Source organism: Protomyctophum bolini, assembly GCF_963924005.1.
Source record: "Protomyctophum bolini genome assembly, chromosome: 21".
NCBI classification, from domain to species: Eukaryota; Metazoa; Chordata; class Actinopteri; order Myctophiformes; family Myctophidae; genus Protomyctophum; species Protomyctophum bolini.
The window spans coordinates 1,064,992-1,085,567 of NC_137882.1; the positions used below are offsets into that span (position 1 = coordinate 1,064,992).

The window sequence follows — 20,576 nt, forward strand, 5'->3', positions numbered from 1 at the left end:
CATTTGAGCCACGGAACCACCGTCTGATGACATTTAGCCTCTCAGACCCATTTGAGCCACGGACCCACCGTCTGATGACATTTAGCCTCTCAGACCCATTTGAGCCACGGAACCACCGTCTGATGACATTTAGCCTCTCAGACCCATCTGAGCCACGGAACCACCGTCTGATGACATTTAGCCTCTCAGACCCATCTGAGCCACGGAACCACCGTCTGATGACATTTAGCCTCTCAGACCCATTTGAGCCACGGAACCACCGTTTGATGACATTTAGCCTCTCAGACCCATTTGAGCCACGGAACCACCGTCTGATGACATTTAGCCTCTCAGACCCATTTGAGCCACGGAACCACCGTTTGATGACATTTAGCCTCTCAGACCCATTTGAGCCACGGAACCACCGTCTGATGACATTTAGCCTCTCAGACCCATTTGAGCCACGGACCCACCGTCTGATGACATTTAGCCTCTCAGACCCATTTGAGCCACGGAACCACCGTCTGATGACATTTAGCCTCTCAGGCCCATTTGAGCCACGGAACCACCGTTTGATGACATTTAGCCTCTCAGACCCATTTGAGCCACGGAACCACCGTCTGATGACATTTAGCCTCTCAGACCCATTTGAGCCACGGAACCACCGTTTGATGACATTTAGCCTCTCAGACCCATTTGAGCCACGGAACCACCGTCTGATGACATTTAGCCTCTCAGACCCATCTGAGCCACGGAACCACCGTTTGATGACATTTAGCCTCTCGGACCCATCTGAGCCACGGAACCACCGTCTGATGACATTTAGCCTCTCAGACCCATCTGAGCCACGGACCCACCGTCTGATGACATTTAGCCTCTCAGACCCATTTGAGCCACGGAACCACCGTTTGATGACATTTAGCCTCTCAGGCCCATTTGAGCCACGGAACCACCGTCTGATGACATTTAGCCTCTCAGACCCATTTGAGCCACGGAACCACCGTCTGATGACATTTAGCCTCTCAGACCCATTTGAGCCACGGAACCACCGTCTGATGACATTTAGCCTCTCAGACCCATTTGAGCCACGGAACCACCGTCTGATGACATTTAGCCTCTCAGACCCATTTGAGCCACGGAACCACCGTCTGATGACATTTAGCCTCTCAGACCCATTTGAGCCACGGAACCACCGTCTGATGACATTTAGCCTCTCAGACCCATTTGAGCCACGGAACCACCGTCTGATGACATTTAGCCTCTCAGACCCATTTGAGCCACGGAACCACCGTCTGATGACATTTAGCCTCTCAGACCCATTTGAGCCACGGAACCACCGTCTGATGACATTTAGCCTCTCAGACCCATTTGAGCCACGGAACCACCGTCTGATGACATTTAGCCTCTCAGACCCATTTGAGCCACGGAACCACCGTTTGATGACATTTAGCCTCTCAGACCCATTTGAGCCACGGAACCACCGTTTGATGACATTTAGCCTCTCAGACCCAATAAGAATATTGTGTTGTCGTTGGATAAGATTCTGTCCGCACAATTCCATCCATGCTGTAGCCTACACGTATTGATGGTGTATTTATTATTTATGTTATTATTGTAGGCCTGTATACTAACTTGCCGGCCTGCACATTATCAATTATTAATGGGATTTATATTCTCATAATATTCTTATTCTAAACCTGTTCATTTCAAGGACGGTGTGTGTGTGTGTGTGTGTGTGTGTGTGTGTGTGTGTGTGTGTGTGTGTGTGTGTGCGTGCGTGCGCGAAGCGTGCATGCGTGCCATAGACTGTACGTGCGTATTGAGGGTGGTCGGCTGCCCCTCCTCCAGTCACGTGACACGGGGCATCACCGTCGTCGCCCCTTTGTGTTGATTCACAAAAAAAATTAACCCTTCCCTCTCTCTCTCTCTCTCTCTCTCTCTCTCTCTCTCTCTCTCTCTCTCTCTCTTCTTCCTCCCCCCATCCGTCCGTCCGTCCGGTTCCTTTCATCCCTCCTAACTTCCTTCCTTCCTGGCTTCCTCCTTTCCTTTCCTCTCGGAGCGACAACAAACAGGCTCGTATTATATTTACTAGGCTACTGTTGTTACTGTATTATTCGGGTTCGGTATATTAATATAACATGAATCATATATCCGTCCATGAATGACTGCTATAAAAACATTCCAACCGAACGGGACCAGCTGGATCTGAAGAGAGACTCGCTCACGTCACGTCGTCCGTTTGGATTTATCACTTGGATCCGGTTTTATAATTTCAATCACGGCTCCATCCAGGCAGCCTGGTCTGTTCTGGTCCCGGTCCGTTCTGTTCTGGTCTGGACTGGACAGGGGGAAGGTTCGACTTTATTTATAGTATTATTATTAGATCCTAAATAAACGAGGAAAGGTTAGAAATCAAAGCCCACATTAGGAGGGCGGAAACAAGTGGTCTTTCTTTTGTCTTTATAATGACAATATAGGCAGCAGCCCTACACGGATACAATGGAACCTCCGGGCTGTTGTTCATAGCAGACAGACAGGCAGGCAGGCAGACAGACAGACAGACAGGCAGACAGACAGGCAGACTGGTCATCTGCAGGGACTCGAACCGTTTTTGTTTTGGGTTTTGTTTTTGTTTTTTGTTGAAGAAGCCGAACAATTAACATTTAAGGAACGCGCAAGATCTAAGGGGACGACGCAAAGGCAGGTTTATTCCGTCCATCTGTCCCTCCCTGACCCCCCCCTCCCCCCGCCATGCGGGTGGTCCGGGCTCTCTGGTCCCTGCTCCTCGGCACCGGGGTGTTGCTGGGGGCTCTGCCCGGCGCCAGAGCCTCCTTCCCCCGCAGCCCAGCGGACTGCGTGCCGGGCAAGGACTGCCCTGGAGGTACAGGATATGGTACTAGTGTGTGTGTGTGTACTGTGTAGGCTATCTTGTTGTTGGTGTGTGTGTGTGTGTGTGTGTGTGTGTGTGTGTGTGTGTGTGTGTGTCTACTGTGTAGGCTATCTTGTTGTTGTTGGTGTGTGTGTGTGTGTGTGTGTGTGTGTGTGTGTGTGTGTGTGTACTGTGTACTGTGTAGGCTATCTTGTTGTTGGCGTGTGTGTGTGTGTGTGTGTGTGTGTGTGTACTGTGTAGGCTATATCTTGTTGTTTGTGTGTGTGTGTGTGTGTGTACTGTATTCTACAATATCCTATTATATAATCTTGCGAGTCAAATAATATAAGCTATCTTCAGTCAGATGGACGTAACAATGATAATAATAATAAATATAAGCTATCTTCAGTCAGATGGACGTAACAATGATAATAATAATAAATATAAGCTATCTTCAGTCAGATGGACGTAACAATGATAATAATAATAATAATATAAGCTATCTTCAGTCAGATGGACATAACAATGATAATAATAATCTATCTATAAATAAGCGAATGTCTGAATTTCTGAATGTCACTGACAGCGCGTTATCTCATCATTAACTGCACGCATCACTCCCACTTTTCACACAGGCATGGACCATAATTATATGGAGGGCGTAACGGAGCCCTTTTCCCCATTTGACACATTAATGATTAATAATGAATTTATTAGTGAATTAACCTCGCACCTCCGTCCCTTAGCGACACCTGCATCACAGGCCACCGTTATCACCGTTACCCCACTGGCATGCTTCCTCTAGCTACCGCTGGAACACAACAAAATGTGCCCTATACAATTTGGCGCCGCGTGTGTTTATCCGTCTGTCGTCTATGTGGTCTATCTCCGACCGAGCCACACTATTACCACACATCTATCCATGGCAAAAAGAAAACGGAACGCTCCCACAATCCAGCTAGGCTACATTTTACCCATTTTACCGATGTATTTCACCGTTCAAATATTGTTTTTACATCACTCCAACCCCCTCAGGCCAGGAGGCGGTGTGTGTGTGTGTGTGTGAGTGTGTGTGTGTGTGTGTGTGTGTGTGTGTGTGTGTGTGTGTGTGTGTGTGTGTGTGTGTGTGTGTGTGTGTGTGTGTGGGGGACAGAAGCTGTACACAGGAGGGGCTAGCGTCCCCTAAAAAATCACACCTTGTGTGAAGCGAGGGGTGCCCAGATTTAAATATGTTTTCATGTCTGTGAAAGAAAATCACACCCGTGTGAACTGAGTGGTGCAACTCCCCTCTCTCTCTCCCCCCTCCCCTCTCTCTCTCTCTCTCTCTCCCCCCTCCTCTCTCTCTCCCCCCCTCCTCTCTCTCCCCCCTCCTCTCTCTCTCTCTCTCTCTCTCTCCCCCCCTCCTCTCTCTCCCCCCTCCTCTCTCTCTCTCTCTCTCTCCCCCCCTCCTCTCTCTCTCTCTCTCTCTCTCATTAGCAGGCAACAGTCTTAGAGTATATATGAATAGAGACGGCATCCGAGTTCTCCTTCCGTCCACTTTGCATTAAGTTGCTCAAAAGCGCATGAGGCGATTTCACTCCTCCTTCCTGGTTAGGAACACAGAGTGCATTCTGGGATGGATTTGCCCCCAAACACATGAACGTGCTGCCGTTGAACGCGCACAAACGTGCGTCCGTCGTGAACGTGCACAATGATATAGTCAACGGACCAGCGCGTTCATGTGTTTGGGGGCCAGGCTGCAATACCTTCATTCGGCCACTATGTCCATTTGGCCTCAGGGTGCCGTCTCTGTTCATATTATACTCTGAGGCAACAGCTGTCTGTCTGTCTGTCTGTGTCTGTCTGTCTGTCTGTCTCCATCCCTTCCAGGCCCTACAATAAATTAACCCTCTCTCTCTCTTTGTGTGTGTGTGTGTGCGTGCGTGTCAGACGTCCCAGAGGTCAGGGGTCAGAAGAGTGACCTCAGAGTGTGTGATGCAGGAACGTGTCGCTTTGGAGGAACGTGTCGGGAGAACGGAGGAGACGTCAGATGTTTGTGTCAGTTCCACGTGAGTCACGCACGCACACACACACATGCACACATGCACGCACACGCACACACACACATGCACACATGCACACATGCACGCACGCACACACAGTGTCGCACGCATGATGCTAATGAAGGCTCTGTTCCATTCTGGTCAAACAGAGTCAGTGTTAATGATGCTAATGAAGGCTCTGTTCCATTCTGGTCAAACAGAGTCAGTGTTAATGATGCTAATGAAGGCTCTGTTCCATTCTGGTACAAACAGAGTCAGTGTTAATGATGCTAATGAAGGCTCTGTTCCATTCTGGTCAAACAGAGTCAGTGTTAATGATGCTAATGAAGGCTCTGTTCCATTCTGGTACAAACAGAGTCAGTGTTAATGATGCTAATGAAGGCTCTGTTCCATTCTGGTACAAACAGAGTCAGTGTTGATGATGCTAATGAAGGCTCTGTTCCATTCTGGCACAAACAGAGTCGGTGTTAATGATGCTAATGAAGGCTCTGTTCCATTCTGGTACAAACAGAGTCAGTGTTGATGATGCTAATGAAGGCTCTGTTCCATTCTGGCACAAACAGAGTCGGTGTTAATGATGCTAATGAAGGCTCTGTTCCATTCTGGCACAAACAGAGTCAGTGTTAATGATGCTAATGAAGGCTCTGTTCCATTCTGGTCAAACAGAGTCGGTGTTAATATCAGAATGATCAACATTTCTCTCTCTGTACGTGTGTGCGTGTCCGTGTGTGTCCGTGTGTGTGTGTGTGTGTCCGTGTGTGTCCGTGTGTGTGTGCGTGTGTGTGTGTGTGTGCGTGCGCTACAGTGCAACAAGCAGTACATTCCGGTCTGCGGCTCAAACGGAGACACCTACCAGAACGAGTGCTTTCTGAGGCGGGCTGCCTGCAAGAAACAGCGACCAATCACGGCGCTGCACGAAGGGGACTGTTACCACGGTAACTATAAACACATTACACATCATGAATATACTATAAACCAGCGTTTCGCGGAGTTGAGGGGGTTCCACACTTCTGATTGTGATTGAAGGTTCACAGACTGATCTATAAACGGCTTGGAGTCAGTGTTACGTCCATGTTGCGTAGCGCTGTCCGATCTTATCCTTACCGTTCATGTGTGGAGTCAGTGTTACGTCCATGTTGCGTAGCGCTGTCCGATCTTATCCTTACCGTTCATGTGTGCTCTGCGGGCAGCAGCAGCAGCTGGAGGCTATTTTGTCACGATGGCGTGGTGAAACCAAACGCTACGCGCGGTGCCGGTACAGGATTATTATCTCATGTCAAAATGAAAAGATGATGTTATCCAGGTGAAGTAGTGGCCCCATGCCTAATGTGTCACTGTGCCTGTTTAACTGTAGGTTTTCCACATGTCCAAAGTAATTTATTGAAATATAATATTATATAATATAATATAATATAATATTATATTATATTATATTATAATATATATATATATATATATATATATATATATGGTCTCGGTTGAGAAGTCCATCATCTCGTCGAGGAGCACAAAGTTCTTCATGAAAAGCAACGCACGCACACACACACACACACACACACACAAACGCACGCACGCGAACGCACGCACACACACAGCAACGTGCACACTTCAAAGACACCGAGCGCTGCACACGTCTGCCCGTGTCAGTGTGAAAATAGGCGGCAGCAACGCACACACACACACACACACAGAGAATTGCAGTGACATCGCATCTAATCTAATCCTCTTCCAGTGAAGCAGAGACCTGCACCGTAGTCTCTTATGTAAAACCTAGTTGTACATTAACCCATTCTGAACGGGAACCCATTTTGGTGTCGGCATCATGTTATGCTTTAGCTATTGAAAAATAGCAGATCTACAAGCTCATAGCGCGCCACCGAGTGGCGCGATACGAGCTTGTAGGTCTGCTATTTTTTGAAAAATCAAAGAACGACTGACATTTTTAGAATCTGATCTCAGGTCAGAATGGGTTAATCAGACCAGTGTGTGTCCAGTCGTATGAATCTGATCTCAGGTCAGAATGGGTTAACAGTTTCTGTGCGTAAGACGTCCCTGGGCGTCCCAAGGATTAAAACCGAGCTGAGCGCATCCTCAATGATACGGGGTGAGATAAGAATATTCAGAATTTTTCCTATTTCTTTTTTTTTGGCCCGTTCGCCTTTCGGCTGCCGTACGCTAACGCTCTGGGCTCATGTTAGCTTGCCGTTGACTTAGCTGTTAGCGCGGGCGGAAAGAATGACTCGTCTCTCCTAATCCAGGGCGCTCTCCGTGGTGATGAACGGATCGATATGCTGGCGCTTCATTTCTGCTCCTCATCCGTCTCTCTCCCGCAAAATATGAACGCTTTTTTTTTAATCATATATCGTATAAATTAAAATGATCGCAACGTAAGCTAGCAAATGTAAAATCAACTTTCTTTAGTAGATTGTTTCCGGGTCATGGCTTTCAGAGTAAAAGCGCTGAGACAACCCCGGCCACACAAAGCTCCTATTTTTAACCCATTCTGACCTGAGATCAGATTCATACGAGGTTTCCACTGGACACACACTGGTCTGATTAACCCATTCTGACCTGAGATCAGATTCTAAAAATGTCAGTCGCTCTTCGATTTTTCAAAAATAGCAGACCTACAAGCTCGTAGCGCGCCACTCGGTGGCGCGCTATGAGCTTGTAGATCTGCTATTTTTCAATAGCTAAAGCATAACATGATGCCAACACCAAAATGGGTGCCCGGTCAGAATGGGTTAAGCACTTCCGGCACTGATAGGGTTCTTTCAGCACCACTGATATAAAAACATAGGGTTTTAAAACCCTATGTTTCTATGTCAGTGGTGCTCAACCTTTTTCATGTCAAGGACCCCCATCTGAAAATATGAAGCAAAGATTTGAGTTAAAAACGTTCACTCTGAAAATATACATATTCAATGATCTGTCTGTCTGTCTGTCTGTCTGTCTGTCTGTCTGCCTGCCTGTCTGCCTGTCTGTCTGTCTGTCTGTCTGCCTGCCTGTCTGCCTGTCTGTCTGTCTGTCTGTCTGCCTGCCTGCCTGTCTGTCTCTCAGATGGAGGATCTGCATCAGGAGATGGAGGTAAATATACGTATTTATTGTTTTATTAAACGGGTTTGATTAAATCAATCGATACTTTATTTCAGACCCAGGGAGGTCCACGTCACATTATAAAACACACGCACGCTTGTATGTATTCTATTGTATTCTGTGTTTCATTGTGTGTGCGTGTGTGTGTGTGTGTGTGTGTGTGTGCGTGTGCGTGTGCGTGTGCGTGCAGATGCAGAGGGGTCGGGTCGGGGGGGCAAGAAAGCGTCTAAATGTGGAAACTGCAAGTTTGGAGCCGAATGCGACGAAGACTCAGAAGACATGCTGTGAGTTCACACTGTGTGTGTGTGTGTGTGTGTGTGTGTGTGTGCGTGTGCTTGTGCGTGCGCGTGCGGTAGACACAGCGTGCGTGCACATTTTTTGTCTTTTCAAAATGCGTGTTGTGCTAAACCATCAGTGCAGTACCTCTTTCCATCGGTAGAGGGAGACAGCGCACCTTGAGGATTGTGTGACTCCTTTCAAGGGGAGTGAAACCACAGACTGAATTCGTAGTTTTTTTTCTTTTCTTTGTCTACACTTCAGCTTAAAAACTACAGATGATTAAAAAAACATGGCGGACTGCATAAGGCTGTCCTCGTATAGTACAGATATATAGATAGATCCTTTATTTCTGTGTCAATGTGCCCCGCCCACATGGACTTAGGACACACCTAGCTCTGGTCCATAGCTCTAATGCGTTGCATTAGAGCTATGTTACTATCAACTTCCGCCGCTCGCACGAATGCAGACCAGCCTCTACTCTTTAGTGTAAATAAAAAGAACGTTTTTTGCTACTCACCAAAACAAAGGCGGGTTGTGTCATTAGAAAGCCTACTTTCCTTAGTGGACGCACTCTGAGCCCCCCCCCCCCCACCCCCCCCCCACCACACGTATAAACTGTACTTTTTGGCCAAAAAGTACCGTTTATACGTGTGGTGGGGGGGGGGTGGGGGGGGGGCTCAGAGTGGATCCACTAAGGAAAGTAGTCTTTCTAATGTCACAACCCGCCTTTGTTTTGGTGAGTAGCAAAAACGTTCTTTTTATTTTCGCCAAAGAGGAGAGGCTGGTCTGATTTCGATTTGAGATTGAACCCATTCTGACCGGGAACCCGTTTTGGTGTTAGCATCATGTTATGCTTTAGCTATTGAAAAATAGCAGATCTACAAGCTCATATCGCGCCACCGAGTGGCGCGATACGAGCTTGTAGGTCTGCTATTTTTGAAAAATTCGAAGGACGACTGACATTTTTAGAATCTGATCTCAGGTCAGAATGGGTTAATCAGACCAGTGTGTGTCCTGTGGAAACCTCGTATGAATCTGATCTCAGGTCAGAATGGGTTAACATTGGAAGTCCCATAGCCTTGTACTGCGCAGGGCAGAATGGTAGAAGCAGTAGAAGGCTCTGGGTCAGAGCTAGGACACACCATACAAATCATAATCAATAATCTTTACACAAAAACAAAACGTTCTGCCATTTTTCCCACGCTTTGCATAAAAAAGTCTGCTAAAGCCTAAAAGAAAATTCCAGTTTGTCATAGTCCTACGAAATAATACATATAACGGGCAGTAAAACAAAAACATAATTTAATTTTCAATGTCTTTTAAATCACACACTAGACACACTCTGTCCTCCCTCAGGAGTACCAATGAATCTATACCCGTTTCTAAAGCTAATGGTAATTAAGGTCCCAGAACGCAGCTGTGCACAAAAAGATCTCTGACTTTTCAATTCAATTCAATTCAATTCAATTTTATTATAGTGTCAAATCACAACAAGTTGTCCCAGAGCATGAAGCAATGTTGCGACAATGGTAACGAAAAACTCCTCCGTTAGGAAGGAACGACAGGCAGAACCCGACTCTAGGGTGGGCGGCCATCTGCCTCGACCGTGTCGGGGGGGGATAGAGGGAGAGAGAGAGAGAGATAGACAGAGAATAGGCAGGTGGGCTCCGTGGAGGGGTCTGGTCCACATCTGGTCCAGGTCGAGCTCTGTGAGGCCGGGTCCAGGTCACACTTCTGGTGGGCTCCATGAAGAGGCCTGATCCACGGTCACACTCGGCAGTCAGTTGGGGGTTAATATTAGAGGTCCACAGAACTGCGACGGGGAGGACGAAAAGAGACTCCGGGGAGAGATTCCCCGGATGCTGGATTAGTGGCAGGCCTTACTGGAGCCTATATAGTGTATATTACAAGTACTGCTGGGAGACAAACCCACACAACAATGTACGACCATGGTATCCAGCTAGACCCGGAGACAAGTCTGGCCATAGGCTTTGTCGTAGAGAAAGGTTTTCAACCTAGTCTTGAATGTGCAGAGCGTGTCAGCCCCACGGACCGAAGCCGGGAGAAGGTTCCACAGCTGCGGTGCCTGGGACCTAAACGCCCTGCCTCCTATTGTAACTTTTGATATTTTTGGGACAGTAAGCATTTTTGCATACTGTAAACGCACTGCTGTTCTATTTGGTTTGTAGGGATCAATGAGATCCTTGAGATATTGTGGTGCCTGACCATTGAGAGCTTTGTTTCTGTATTTGACCGGGAGCCAGTTTAGGGAGGCCAGTGAAGGAGTGATATGGTCTCTTCTTCTGGTACCTGTCAACACACGCGCCGCAGCATTTTGAACTAACTGTAGGCTTTTCAGAGACTTGCCTGGGCAGCCTGATAACAGCGAGTTGCAGTAGTCCAGCCTTGAGGTAACACATGCGTGGACAATTTTTTCTGCGTCATTTTTGGACAGGATGTGCCTGACCTTTGCAATATTTCGCAGGTGAAAAAAGGCAGTCTTTGAGATTTGTTTGATATGAGATTTGAAAGACAAATCTTGATCAAAGGTAACTCCCAGATTCTTTACAGTGGCCTTGGAGGCCGAGGTAATGCCATCTAGAGACAGGGCAGGCGGTGGCTCAGGGGTAGAGTGCCTGGATGGGAACCGCAAGGTTGCCAGTTCGAACCCGGGCTCCCCCAGAGTTACTGTCGAAGTGTCCTTGAGCAAGACTCTGAACCCCTAATTGCTCCCGATGTGCTGGTTGGTGCCTTGCATGGATTCCGCTGCCATCGGTGTGTGAATGGGTGAATGTAATGCACAATCTATGTAAAGCGCCTTGGATAAAGGCGCTATATAAATTCACCATTTACCATTTAGAGAAAAGTTCTCATCGGCTAGCTTGTCTCTTAGGGGCTTAGGGCCGATCACGATAACTTCCGTTTTGTTAGAGTTGAGGAGTAGGTAATTACGGGCCATCCAACTCTTTGTGTCTTTAAGACATGCTTGAAGTTTGACTAATTGGTCCGTTTCTTTTGGAACATATAGTTCTGTATTTCATGAATATTACAGCATAGTCTATTTAAATAAATAAATGATTAATTATTCTTAAAGAACAAAGACTTTACTTCATTGGCCCAGGGTAGAAATGTCCCAGTTAAAAGTATTTTTGGTTTAGTACACAGTGGTGTAATAAGTAGGGCTGGGACTCGATTAAAAAAATGTTAATCTAATTAATTAGAAGCTTTGTAAGTAGTGACAATAAAAAAAGAAAATCACGGAAAATCACAGAGCCCGAGGCTCGGCCCGGCCCGGCTAATTATCGTGCATTTTGGGCCCGGCCCTACCCGCAATGACACACGGACCAATGACAATGTCTCTCTGTGTGTGTGTGTGTGTCTGTGTGTCTGTGTGTGTGTGTGTGTGTGTGTCTGTCTCTGTGTGTGTGTGTGTGTGTGTGTGTGTGTGTGTGTGTGTGTGTGTGCGTGTCTGTCTCTGTGTGTGTGTGTGTGTGTGTCTCTGTGTGTGTGTGTGTGTGTGTGTGTGTGTGCGTGCAGCTGCATGTGTAACATCGTGTGTAACGGGCACAGCGACAACCCGGTGTGTGGGCGGGACGGAGTGACCTACGACACGCCCTGCCACGCCCGAGAGACGTCCTGCCTGAAGCAGATCAGCCTCACCATACGACACACTGGGAGGTGTACAGGTACACACACACACACACACACACACACACACACACACACACACACACACACACACACACACACACACTGGGAGGTGTACAGGTACGCACACACACACACACACACACACACACACACACACACACACACACACTGGGAGGTGTACAGGTACACACACACACACACACACACACACACACACACACACACACACACACTGGGAGGTGTACAGGTACACACACACACACACACACACACACACACACACACACTGGGAGGTGTACAGGTACACACACACACACACACACACACACAGGTACACACACACACACACACACACACACACACACACACACACACACACACACACACACAGAGAGACAGACACACACACACACACACACACAGACACACACACACACACACACACACACACACACACACACACACAGCCTACCAAGGAACAGATGGAGGGATTACAGTTCCAAACTGCCGTTGGATTAGCCTGGCATGGCCAGACTAATCACTGTGTTATATATTAATAAATATAAATGCTTCCGTCGTACAGTCTGGAGCAACGGAAGCTCTGATCACGAGTAAAATATAAATGCTTCCTGTCGTACAGTCTGGAGCAACGGAAGCTCTGATCATGAGTACAATATAAATGCTTCCGTCGTACAGTCTGGAGCAACGGAAGCTCTGATCCGTCATACAGTCTGGAGCAACGGAAGCTCTGATCATGAGTCAAATATAAATGCTTCCTGTCGTACAGTCAGGAGCAACGGAAGCTCCGATCATGAGTAAAATATAAATGCTTCCGTCATACAGTCTGGAACAACGGAAGCTCTGATCATGAGTAAAATATAAATGCTTCCTGTCGTACAGGAAGCTCTGATCATGAGTAAAATATAAATGCTTCCTGTCGTACAGGAAGCTCTGATCATGAGTCAAATATAAATGCTTCCTGTCATACAGGAAGCATTTATATTACGGACATTTCCTTGTGGAAATTATAAAAATGTATAGCAGATCTACAAGTTTCATGTTTCCTGTTTAGAAACGGTTTCCTGTTTAGAAACGGTTTCCTGTTTCCTGTTTTCCAGATAAGAACAGGAAGGACGATGGAATGAAGATGAAACCTGATGTGTTTGGTACGAAAATACATCTTTCACAATAAGAGCCTCAGAGCGTTAAACCACATCATTTCACAATAAGAGTCTCATAGCGTTAAACCACATCATTTCACAATAAGAGTCAAAGTGTTAAACCACATAATTTCACAATAAGAGTCTCATAGCGTTAAACCACATCATTTCACAATAAGAGTCTCAAAGTGTTAAACCACATCATTTCACAATAAGAGTCTCGGAGCGTTAAACCACATCATTTCACAATAAGAGTCAAAGTGTTAAACCACATAATTTCACAATAAGAGTCTCATAGCGTTAAACCACATCATTTCACAATAAGAGTCTCAAAGTGTTAAACCACATCATTTCACAATAAGAGTCTCGGAGCGTTAAACCACATCATTTCACAATAAGAGTCTCAAAGTGTTAAACCACATCATTTCACAATAAGAGTCTCAAAGTGTTAAACCACATCATTTCACAATAAGAGTCATAATGACAGAATTACAGTTTCCACACTATAACTGTCTCTTCATGAATTAAATCTATAAATCAGAATGAATTTGAACATTAGCTTAGCCTTGCCAGCCAATCGGAATTCTCAGATTTTCCGTGTTGTAGCCAATCACAAACGAATGCTCTTCCTGTCGTTTTAATTAATTCCACAGCCGTGTCCAAGCCAGGGGAGGGGGATGGGTTTGAAGATAGCCCCGCCCCTTGCCATGAGGACTACGCCCACTTCTGTGAACATGGAGTGTGTGAGATGACACACAACCTGCCTGTCTGCAGGTCTGTCTGTCTGTCTGTCTGTCTGCAGGTCTGTCTGCAGGTCTGTCTGTTGGTCTGTCTGTCTGTCTGTCTGCAGGTCTGTCTGCAGGTCTGTCTGTTGGTCTGTCTGTCTGAAGGTCTGTCTGTCTGTCTGAAGGTCTGTCTGTCTGTCTGAAGGTCTGTCTGTTGTTTTTATTTGTTTGAATCAAAGTCTGGCTTACCCAGCAAGATAAGGATTAAATCGCAAATAACATGCATTTTCAAACTGCTTTTAATATTTCATATCATATTTTATTTTAATATTTAATATCATATTGTCTTCATATTTAATATCATATTGTCTTTTAATATTTCATATCATATTGTCTTCATATTTAATATCATATTGTCTTCATATTTAATATCATATTGTCTTTTAATATTTCATATCATATTGTCTTAATACACCTGATATGATAATGAAAGCCTGATTGGTTACTTATAGAAAACACACATGGTTTTGGTTAACCCACACATGGGAGCCCCAAAAACACACAATACATTGAAAAAGTTGAATTTTATGCTATAGGTCCTTTAACAAATGAATCTGTCTGACCACTTCAATCCTTTTTACTGTGTGTGTGTGTGTGTGTGTGTGTGTGTGTGTGTGTGTGTGTGTGTGTCTGTGTCTGTGTCTGTGTCTGTGTCTGTGTGTGTGTAGGTGTTCGTCGGGCTACGGCGGTCCACAGTGTGAACAGCTGCTGGACTTCAACGTGCTCTACGTGGTCCCCAGTGGTCAGAAGCTGCATTACGTCCTCATAGCCGCCATCATAGGGGCGGTGCAGATCGCGGTGATCGTCGCCGTGGTCATGTGCTTCACCAGGTGACCAATCACTGGAATGGAATTACCATAGCCCCGCCCCCAGAAAATAATTGCCCCCGTGTTCATTTGTCCTCGTAGACTTTTCAAAAAGCATTTTATTTAACCCATTCTGACCTGAGATCATATTCATTCGAGGTTTCCACTGGACACACACACTGGTCTGATTAACCCATTCTGACCTGAGATCAGATTCATACGAGGTTTCCACTGGACACACACTGGTCTGGTTAACCCATTCTGACCTGAGATCAGATTCATACGAGGTTTCCACTGGACACACACTGGTCTGGTTAACCCATTCTGACCTGCGTCTAACACAACCTTTTTGTAGCGGTGCAACCACTCCAAGGAACAGCGATGTCCGTGTTCACCTATGTATGTGTTAATGAGCACGAGTATGACTATTAGTACCAGTAGGGGCGCTGTTGTGCCAGAAAGAGAGATAGTGCTGTACTGTTGCCTGCTAATGAGAGAGAGAGAGAGGGGAGGTGGGAGAGAGAGGAGTTGCACCACACAGTTCTCACGGGTGTGATTTAAGACGTAAGACACGCGAACGCAGCTCGTAAATTGCAATAACAATTAGAATAAATTACGTACCTTTTAAAGGTTATATTTTTTTGTGTTTTTTTTAATATTTTTTTTTTTAGGCGGTGGTGTTGTTTAAATGATGTTAACTGCAGTTCCTCTGTCTTCCCCTATGGGGGCGCTGGTGTTTTAAATTATGTTAACTGCAGTTCCTCTGCCGTCCCCTATGGCGGCGGTGGTGTCGTTTAAATGATGTTAACTGCAGTTCCTCTGTCTTCCCCTATGGGGGCGCTGGTGTTGTTTAAATGATGTTAACTGCAGTTCCTCTGTCTTCCCCTAGGCGGTGCAACAAGACCAAACGTGGGCGTCGCCAGAAGCAGCACCTGGGCCACTTCCCGTCGGGAACCTCCTCTCGGATGATGTAACCACTTTTTTTTAAATTTCTTTTTTTTTAAATTAGTTTTTATTTCTATTTAGCTTTTTTAAAAACGAAATAAGAACACCTTTTTTAACGCCGTCCGCTCCACGGACCGACGGACGGACGGACGGACTGCATTTTATACGATATATCGTGGTGTTTTGTGGCTCTTGGAGGAGGGGGCGGGGTTTGGAACTAAACTTTTTTTATTTTTTTTATTTTTTTTTATAATGAATGGAATCCGTGACGGGGCCTTATAGTGTTAATTTTTAAAGGTGCAACACGTGATGTTTTTTTGTTCAAAAATGAGTTTCAAAAAGCATTTAAATAAATATAGCTCTATATTATGATAGTAATCTTTGCAGTTATAGTTTGACTTCCTTTTCTCCTTTTTTTGACAGTTTTTAATTACCATTTTTATTTACTTCGTAAACGGGTTAAATAGGCAAAATGCTCATAGGCAGTTTTGTTTTATATCAACTGTGAAATCGAATCGTTTTGCTGCTACGCGAAAACACAGAAATAAACTAAAAACTAATAAAGTATAGCAACGTTTACTCTCACAATATAGAGCTTTGACGTTAAAATAATAACTGACAACTGATTTGTTTTAATCTACAAGAAACAAGAAATGATCACATGGTGATATTTGTCAGGTGAAAGAATTGAGTGTCTGTATTTAGTAACGAACGTTCTGCTCAATCATAACATTACGTTGCATAACATTGGGTGTCTCTAAAGATCTCTGTTACCTGCTTCCCGTTACCTGGTTTCCTGGTCACGTGACCTGTGCATAACCAATACTTGACAGCCAATCAGGACTAGGTCCCTCGGCGTGACTCATGTGTGACTTGGTCTTCTACAGCCAATCAGGTCTTCTACGTTTCATGAGCTGTCACTAGTCGGGTTTCACCTGGACAGAAAACATCACGTACTGCTCCTTTAAACCTGTTTTTTTCCTCTGTTCTCGTCGGGGCGTTTCTCAGCAGAACTCCGTTCTCGGCGCCGGACGACGTATTTCCCGCCAACGACAAACGTCCGTCCACTTTCACTTTCGCGCCCACGAAGCGCTGACCATGTGACCTGGAGGAGGAGGACGCGGGACTCATTGGATGACCATGTGACCTGTCAGTGGGGTGGGGGGGTGGGCGTTATTTATTCCCTCTACTTCCGGGTCGAAGGTCACAGCCATTCTGCCGACTGCAAAGAGTTCCTCCCTTCCTGTTCTTTGGTTTCGGGAACAACAACAACACTTCCTGTGTGATGTCATCACCGGGGACACACGCCCCTTCAGGAAAGCGTGGAACCGGAGCGGTGCGATCCGCCGTTTTCTTACGACATCACGTTGGAACACGTTAGTAATTGTGCGGTTGTTCGTCCTTTCCTTCACAGTCCATCGTGCGGCGGCGGCGGTGCTCACACAGATCTACAAGCTTACGAACTAGCAGATCGACAAAGCTAACAATGTGACGCGATTAGCTTGCAGATCTGTGCTAAAAAAAATGGTTAGTTCTGTTGAAAATCCCACTGAGTAAAAATACCAATGTGAGTAAAACCAGGTACTTATGAGGGCGGTGGTTTTCCACCAGTGGTCCTGGAGGGGGTCCCATGGGTGGACCTACACGCTCGTAGATCTGCTATTATTCAATAGCTAAAAGCATAACATAATGCTAACACATTTTTGTTAAAGGTATATTCAGTGATTTCACTTAAATTCAAATATCACTTATTTTTTTTGTTTTGTTGTGATAATCCTCTCTACTATAGAGTGTGCTGACCATATAAGGAGTTCCTCCCTGTCCCCAGTTAACCCCTGGGGGTCAAAAAAAACCTTAGGTTTCGTTTTTGGCTCTCTATCCTGATTGGGTCCCAGCCAAAATCGAAACCTAAGGTTTTTTTTGAGTGAAATCACTGAATATACCTTTAACTGGAGCGTAAAATGAAACCAATTTCACATTACGCTCTGGAGAGATGGATAATAATACATAATAACCGCCTGCATTACGTTAGCACGCCGTCCGAAGCTCTGTGTGGGACTTTCAAAGGACAACAACACAGTAGCTCTGCCACCCGGGGAGATAGCGCCCCCTAGCTGCAATGATGTCACAACGTGGTTCTTCTTTTTTTTTAACGTTTAAAATTCAGGATTTGTTTTCCTTTTAGGTATTTTGTATTTTATTTTTTAAATATTTTGTATTCTGTTTGTTTGTTTTCATACAAGCTGCCTCGGAAAAACCAAAATGCTGTTTTAGTAGTCACGTGACCACGACCAGCACTATGGACCAGAGCTAGTCATGTGACATGGTCACGTGACCATGACTAGCTCTGGACCAGAGCTAGTCATGTGACATGTGGTCGCTGCAAATCTTGTACCTCCAGAAAACGTTCCTTTTTTTTTGTTATGAAAAAACAAAATAAAAAATAAAGTAGTGAAAACTGCAGATCTACAAGCTCACAAGGTGTCGCACGGCGATGTGTTGTGCATAGGCGGCGGGTGAGTTTTACCTTTGGGTAGGCTATAGAATTGCGTTTGGGGGGGACTCTCGCGGCCGAGCGAAGCGAGGCCGCCGCCGCGGATTTATTTATTTATTTATTTCCCAGATGGTCTAAAAATGAGTTATTTAGCATACTTTTACCAATGAATTAGCCTATACACAGACAACGACTTTTGGACGTCTTTTTCTCAAGTCTCGAGTCAGTCAGTCCTACTCAGTGTAGATTACCCGGCGGTGTTGCTGCCCCTCCGGGAGTCGCGGCTCATGGCTCTACAGACGGCACAGAGACAGCAGTCACTCCGCTGAACGTGTCAGTGTTGCTGCAGTGGTGTGAACTGTGAACCGTGCAGCCTAGGCACTGGTGCTGCTGAGTTCTGACACAGCCGACTCACAGTTTCTTCTTCTGAATTAGGCTACTTTATATTTGCATTGAAAAAGACATTTTGCTGTTTCCCAAAACAAACCAGCGCGCGGCCGCGCGCTACTCTTTGCTACAAAGCGACTGGAAGGACGAGGTTTACAGACATACCAATAGTAGTCAATCATATGCTGTATAGTGTATAGCCTATCCGATCAGCGATCACCAGGGGGCAGCGACAACACACACAAACAATAGCCTTCTATAATGCTGCGCACATATATTATATATATTTAAAAAAATACCTAGCATAATTTTTGGGAAGGCTAAGCCTTCCCTAGCCTTATGCACCCGCCGCCTATGGTGTTGTGTGTTTGTGTGAGCGTGTAGATCTGCTATTTACACAACTTTTCTCTTTTTTTTGGGTGGGGTGGGGGGGGGGGTGAGAGGGGGACTGGTATAGGGCATTAATTTATGAAAGAAAAGGAGAAAACAAAAAAAACATTAAAAAAAAGTTGGAATCTGGATGTACAGATTTTCTGTCCAGTTACATATTGTTTACGTTTCAAGATTATGAATATGAATAATAATAATTATACTATGATGATGATTCCATTCCGGAAATGGGATTCCAATATTATTGTTGCTGTTTTTGTGTTTTTTTAGTTATTTTTTTTATGGACAAGCTGATAACTATTTAAATGAGGTGATTTTGAGGTGGTTGTTGTTGTTTTTTTTTATATGCTTTGCTTTAACGAGAATAGGATTGTTGTGTCTTTCGTGTCTGATGTCGTGACTCGTGTAGATTTAAAAGACCTCAAGGTTCCAGAATGTGATGCCGTCGAGGGCTTGTAGATCTGGTATGTATCTGCTGCAGTGGGCGGTGTCGGATTGGTGTTGATAAAAAGGGTCTAAAAAAATTTTTTGTTTTTTAAATCCACGTTCTTTTCCAAGAATTTCTTATGTTTTTTCATATGTATATAATTATTACATGGAGGTTATAGTGGCTTAATTCATTGAGCTTTTTTTTAAAATATAATTTAGCGATATTTACTGTTTTGAAAAACATTGTTGAATAGTTCGACTAGCCAAATCTACACGGACCCGTTGTGAGCTTTGTAGGCTGATCTAGGCTGGCCATTTTAACTATTCAAAAATGTCTAGCAAAATAGTCAAAAAGAAGAAGAAGAAGTTTAACCCATTCTGACCTGAGATCAGATTCATACCAGGTTTCCACTGGACACACACTGGTCTGATGAACCCATTCTGACCTGAGATCAGATTCTAAAAATGTCAGTCGTTCTTCGAATTTTTCAAAAATAGCAGACCTACAAGCTCATATCGCGCCACTCGGTGGCGCGATATGAGCTTGTAGATCTGCTATTTTTCAATAGGTAAAGCATAACATGATGCTAACACCAAAATGGGTGCCCGGTCAGAATGGGTTAGGCATAAAGGGGGTTTAGCGGTGACAGAAATGGAGCCCATTATAGGACGCGTTCGGAAAATGCCTCACACTCGCCTATATCACTTTGCATTGCACGGCACGTGCGCTCGGCTATCTCCGAACGCCGCCCCATAGAGTATACACAGACAGAGTTGCGACATTGAGGGGGCAGAAAACAGCCCCGGTCAACATGGTCCATGTGCCCATAATAGACTCTTAATGCTTTTTGCAAACTTCCGGTTGTCCCCTTTTTTTTTTTAAGGACAAACCAATAGAAGTCTATGTAGGAGAGGACTGAAGCCACATGGAGTGAACGGAGTTGTGGTTGTTAAAATTATTATTATTGTTATTAAATTCTTATCCCACGATTTTGTAACCCAGTTTCACCCAGTGCCAATTATCTAATGTAATCCTGGGCGCTTACACTTCCTCTGCCAACCTGGGGGGGGGGGGGGGGGGGGGGCAGCGGACTGACCTCATGCCTCCTTCTATGCATGAGGAGTCCAAGCTGCTTCTTTTCACCTGACAGGGGGGGAGTTTCCCCGGCCGGACGCAGCGCGTGGAAGGAACACGTTATTCCGACCAGTTCCTTTGTCCAGTTGTGAGCTGTATTTTCAGCAAGTGTAAAAACACTCATTACGA

General features: G+C 45.3%; 1 protein-coding gene across 2 annotated transcripts; it reads left to right on the plus strand.

Annotated features, from left to right (window-relative positions):
- The first annotated feature begins 2,050 nt into the window (after positions 1-2,050).
- On the plus strand, positions 2,051-18,860 carry LOC308336789 (tomoregulin-1-like). 2 transcript variants are annotated; one of them, XM_080794345.1, is made up of 11 exons: positions 2,051-2,860; positions 4,778-4,896; positions 5,696-5,825; positions 7,951-7,977; positions 8,177-8,270; positions 11,803-11,951; positions 13,035-13,082; positions 13,730-13,850; positions 14,530-14,691; positions 15,557-15,637; positions 16,621-18,860. In XM_080794345.1, the coding sequence occupies exons 1-11, from the start codon at positions 2,731-2,733 to the stop codon at positions 16,706-16,708; spliced, it is 1,149 nt and encodes a 382-aa protein (XP_080650471.1). In that variant the 5' UTR covers positions 2,051-2,730; the 3' UTR covers positions 16,709-18,860. The 2 variants fall into 2 exon arrangements, with proteins under 2 accessions (XP_080650471.1, XP_080650472.1); XM_080794346.1 differs by having other exon boundaries at positions 16,624-18,860.
- The last annotated feature ends 1,716 nt before the right edge of the window (positions 18,861-20,576 follow it).

Coding starts and splice junctions, on each gene's coding strand:
- LOC308336789 (XM_080794345.1), top strand. CDS start 2,731: ATGCGGGTGGTCCGGGCTCTCTGGTCCCTGCTCCTCGGCACCGGGGTG. Junction 2,861..4,777: donor GGGCAAGGACTGCCCTGGAG/GTACAGGATATG, acceptor CGTGCGTGTCAG/ACGTCCCAGAGGTCAGGGGT. Junction 7,978..8,176: donor ATCTGCATCAGGAGATGGAG/GTAAATATACGT, acceptor GTGTGCGTGCAG/ATGCAGAGGGGTCGGGTCGG.